Here is a 5,410-nt window from a genome sequence, read left to right on the forward strand (position 1 = left end):
ATCTTAGCCCCTTCAGCCAGGCTTTCCTCACGAATTTCTCGGCAACAACTCAGGCACAGCTTGTAACAACATTTTGAGCAGCTTCTGTGTAAGTCGACAATTGATGTTCTGCAGTAGTTACTGTCAGAGGAACCCAATTGTAGCATTAGAGCGTACTCACAGAGTCAAGCTTAAATAGTTATGTGGTAAGACCAAACTCATAGTTAAAAAATAAAATAAAATAAAATAAAGAAAGAAAGAAAGAAAGAGAGAAAGAAAGAAATCAGGGGGGAACATATGACACTGCAGAAACTGATTAGTGAAGAAAACTAAGAATAAAGAAAACATTCATTTGATAGTCAAAACAGCCAAACTTGCTCTAGGATTACTTGGAGAATTTGTAAGCAACTAGATATTAGAGGACTAACACGTAATTATGTAAAGCTGATGGGATTCTTTGTTTAGCATCTCCAAAAGGGAAAAATAATAAGAACCTACCACTTAAATCGCACATCATCACTGCACTCTACCACTTGAAGCTGAACACTGGCTAATCTTCTATCTGGGAAAAAGTTAAAATTAAAAATTAATATTTCTGCAAGCCTATGAACACAATATTAAGCAGAAGTGATGCAGACCTTGGTTATTTGCTTCTGTTTCCAATTCAAATATCTGTTCCCAGCTGGGTTGTTTCAGTACAGGCAGCAGTTGACAAATAGAAGAATCAGCGTATCTGATTCTGCTGACCTTACTCTGGCCATTAGTGGATTTCTGAAATTTTTAATGAGCAGTCAATTGACTAGTAATAGTGAAAATCTGTTTAGGAAAAATTTACTGTGCCAGCAATTGCTGGTTTGGAAAATACAATAGCTATATATGAAGGAAGCAAACCTCAAATGGTGCATCTATGGCTCCCATAGGCTTGCATGTGTTGCAGCTGCAATAACCATAATTATAAAGGTGAAAAACTATTTAGTTTGATGATTACATCAGATACCTCCGAGTGCATAAAGTATGTGAAAAATGTTAAAATGAATTGCTTTCAGAGGACAAAGACTCACTAAATAAGAAGAACATCTTTTAATTAAGATACTTTTTCAACAAAACAAATACTCTAATAATTGAATTCCATATAATAATCACATCATACACCTTTTAGCTTAAGATGCACATATTTTAATAATGAAGGCGAGAAAGCCTTCAAACCACAATCATGAAATATCAACTACTGTGATTATTCAGACCTATTACAACCTTATGTTCAGATTCATCAATTCCTATTCAAATGCTACAAACTAAAGCAAAACAACAATTGCCTGTGCTATGATTCAACTCCTACACCTTTTGCTTGATTAATCATGTCATGATTCATCCACATTTCATATTTATCTATTATTGATTGCTACAATAATGTCTCAGATAAACCTGATGAAAGCATCTGAGTAGGTCATCCGCATTTATTTAGTTCTTCCAATTTAAATCAGAAGCCAAAGTGTCAAAATAGAAAGTTCAGGTTTCATGGGAAAAACCTATTTATATACAACAATGATAGAAATTAAATAAATGCCAACATCAACCTCAATGGAAGAAGTTTGTCATGGCCAGCTAAGAATCTACCAATAGACTCGCATACTGGTTCACTTCACCCATAAGACATATCACAATAATCTGCCACTATTATTATTAGAGCCTTTTCAGCGAGAAAGGCCAGCCGTCAAGAATGGCATAAATCTGAGAAGCACCATGTTCGGGTTACTTTGTCAATATAATTTATGAATCATGGTTCCATTTAAAGTTACAACAGAATATGGCTTGTGCACATACAAAGCTTGGTTTTGGGACCAATGGCTATGATAACTTAATTGAGTTTGTTCCACCATGGTTTCAGAAAAATTCCTCAGAGTAGGGTTTCCCATATCATGGTTCCATTGATTTTAGAGCTCCTAAACCATGGGTTAGAAGTACCATGTTCGCTTCAAATAAACCATGGTTTAAAATTTTATGGTTTACAGGCAAGCTTGTGGAAAGCAGTAAGCAAAAAGCGGAGCAAAGCAACAAGGTGCCGCTTAGCTTTTTGGTCTTAAGCGGAAAAAGGAGCCAAGTCAAAATTTTATTTTAATTTGAATAGGGACAAAAGTTTCAAAAGAAAAAAGAAAAGAAAAGAAAAAAATAGATGGAAAATCTAAAATTTATAAACAGGTAAAAACTAAAAAAAATTATACAAATAAATACATGATTATTTATAGAGAAATCCTAAGAATGAAATAAATGCGTAACACTACTTAGATAAAAAGATTCCCCCCCCCCCACAAACCATCTTAAATTAGGGTAATTATATGGAAACCACCTTTCAATTTCAATTCATATATATAAACGACCTTTCAAGTATTTTTTTTTTGCTATCTACTACCTCCAAGTCAAAATTTCACTAAAAAATAAAAAATAAGCTTAAAAATTTCAAGTTCAAACTACGTGAGTTGTATTCTAACAAGTTCTAAACACACACAGAGTCACGTGCCTCGTTTTTTATAGCTAATTTTGTTTTTATGAAAATTTCCACCGGGAAGTGGTCGATTGCCAAAAAAAAAGATGTTAAAGATGGCTTATGTATAAATTGAAAATGAAAGGTGGTTTCCGCATAATTACCATATTTTAAGGTGGTTTCTATGGAACAAACTGTAGACTAAACCATGCAATACGTTAAACAATGTACACATTGTAATGTAATAACTAACATCAAATAGTCAGAAAAAAGGTCATACACATTACAATGTAATAAACTAACATTAAATAGTTAAAAAAAGGAAAAACCAAGTAAACATGGGCAAGAAAACCATGGATAGTGATCCAATCGCTTAACACTGGTGCTCAAACCACTTAAAGCCGCTTCAGCCGCTTCTCGACCGGTTTGGACCACTTTAGGGCTAGCGGAGCGAAAATGCGGTGCTTCCATTTTTTTTATAGTTTTCGCCGCTTTTTACAACATTGTTTACAAGCCAAGCCATGTGCAAAGACGTTATTTCATGAAATGAAATGAGGTTGCCAAAGTAGACCAAACGTATGTCCTAATCTCTACGGCTGGGAATCATCCTTCTATTTTTTGACTTGCCACACTATGGGAGCTGGCCATGCCCAAAGTCATCACCTTAATGGCAAGGAGGGAGGATGACAAAGACAGGGATAACAGCTGCTTTACCACTGTGATCTTTCCATGGAGAACAAATTCCTAGCCAAGGGCCACGGTCATGCCATGAAACTTAGAAGGTCAATTACAAGGTAGAGATCTACCTTGCTTGCTTTTATAAGCACATTCAATAAGAAATATGTCTTCCTAGTTCCTGGACAGAAAATATTTAAAGCAGAAACTGACAGGATTTTGCATAAGAAATTAACTTTATTCTAAGGAACACAACGAGCCAAACAGAAAAGGTGATGTTTCATCCCTAGTTTAGTACATAATTCACGACTTGATACTACATTAACAAGTTCTTACAACTAAGGAAGTTATTATGCCTTCTTCTACTATCTATACTCTCATACGAAAACAGCTGTCACTGGATGCAAAAACGTGACAACTGGCAATTATTTGTGCATGTCACTTTCCATCTTCCCTTCTACCAATTTTTTTCATTTTGCCTTCTGCCCTTCTCTATTCTCTATGCTTTCTCCATCCAAAACTAATATGAAACGTTTCCAACTTTCCCGACATTAATCACTCATTTATAAATTATAACTTCATTATGAATTCTTTGTTTCCTATACATTCTCTGTTTGGAAACTACAGTTTTTTTTCCCTATTAGTAAATACATTCTCTTCCAGGGAAATGTAAATTAAGCATCTTTTATTCTATAGAAATTGATGTAAAATATCTTTTAGCCAAGAGTTTGGTTCTGAAAATACTACCATGTTATCTTGCTCGTTCTGTAAGTATTATTTTAGTAATATATCTAGTTTATTGTATTAACTTTTAGATTGAAAGCAGAAAATAATTGTCAAACTGATATATCACAATACTACAGATGCAAAAACACAATAATAATAAGTTCCGTGCATCATGTGGGTAATTAACCCGTTTTCTAATCATCGGCTTCAATTATCATTGCGTTATCAGAAGTCACTGAACTTAGTATACCCGGAAAAGCTGCTAAAATCTATTATGACGTTACACTTATGTAAGCTCTCACATGACATATGTCCAATTACAAACTCGCGGATCTTCATCAATCATCATAACACTAGTCATCACATATAATTTATATGATATGCAAAAAGCTAGTAAATTTCAGCTTATGTCAACACTAGGAGATTAATGATACCATAATAACATCATCTATAACTATAAGTATCCTCAATCAACATTCAATCTGTCTAGCAGGTCAAAAACTTAATAGATTCATGTATAAAATACTCAGGTTTAACCTTACTTAAACACAACATATATTTACTTCTTAAGTACCGGAAAGTATTGGAGATCAAATTTAAGTGAATGCAGTATGTTTTCAGACATAGTCAACACACCAAAATAATAATAAACAAACTAAATATCTAGTCTTAAATTTGGGAACATTACCCTTTCCTCTTGCAGTTTGTGCTCTTTCCGCGTCCATGGCAAGTATTCTTGCTCCTTCCTAAGACCCTACCGAGCTTCTGAATACAAAAAAGAACCAAACTTTACCACAAAGAACAACAAAATCAAAGTAAAAAAGTAAGTAAACTCAGAAAACCTTAACCACTCCAATAGGTTCAGGCTCTGCATTCTTCGACCGAAATCGCCTCTTGAAGGAAGAACCCTCATTAAACCCTAATCCTATCTTCTCTAATCCTATCTTCCTATCAATGATCTGCACCACATTGCTCGAATTATTCACCGGAGATGAAATTGCCATCACTCCATTACGAAGATGTCTCCTAACCTCAATTTTCTCCTCACTTCTCTTCTGCACCTCCCTTTCCTCTCTCCTCTTCTTCTCCTCTCTCTCCTCTCTCCTCTCCATCTGCCTCTTTACAGCCATCCTCAACAAATCCTCCGTTATCGGATCCGCATCAGTTTCTCTCTCTTCGCTCATCTCCATCTTCTTCTCTTTTCTCAATTCTTCTTCTTTCTCTCTCCTCCGCCTCTTCTTGTTCCTCACAAGTGAATTCAGAGTACAATTGAGTTTTTCACATTTCGATTCCGTTTCCGCCACCACCGCTAGCACCACTGACTGATCCGAGCTCTGATCAGGTGATCGAAGCTCCAAACCTTCGTCATTCTCTCTCCTCAGAAGCGGATTGACATTACGGGGAACCTTTCCCCTTTTAGGATCCGAATCCGTTCCCCAATCTTGAGCGAAGATCGGATTAGGTTTTGGGAGCTCCGACTCCGAAACCGCTTTCTGAGAGTTGGCGCCATTACGGCGGGAGAGGGAGCGGTGATGCTCGCAGTAGATT

General features: G+C 35.8%; 1 protein-coding gene across 1 annotated transcript in view; it reads right to left on the reverse strand.

Moving 5' to 3' along the window:
- LOC109834716 (lysine-specific demethylase JMJ25-like) overlaps window positions 1–5,404 on the reverse strand; it is a 22,011-nt gene extending 16,607 nt beyond the window's left edge. Inside the window, exons 1-6 of the mRNA XM_020402741.1 lie at window positions 4,705–5,404; window positions 4,551–4,627; window positions 871–916; window positions 618–750; window positions 478–541; window positions 1–120 (exon numbers count right to left, since the gene is read on the reverse strand). Coding sequence (XP_020258330.1) covers window positions 1–120; window positions 478–541; window positions 618–750; window positions 871–916; window positions 4,551–4,627; window positions 4,705–5,052 — 788 coding nt within the window. The 5' untranslated portion in view covers window positions 5,053–5,404. The remainder of the gene's footprint in view (window positions 121–477; window positions 542–617; window positions 751–870; window positions 917–4,550; window positions 4,628–4,704) is intronic.

This window comes from Asparagus officinalis, chromosome 3 (genome assembly GCF_001876935.1).
Source record: "Asparagus officinalis chromosome 3, Aspof.V1, whole genome shotgun sequence".
Lineage (NCBI taxonomy): Eukaryota > Viridiplantae > Streptophyta > Magnoliopsida > Asparagales > Asparagaceae > Asparagus > Asparagus officinalis.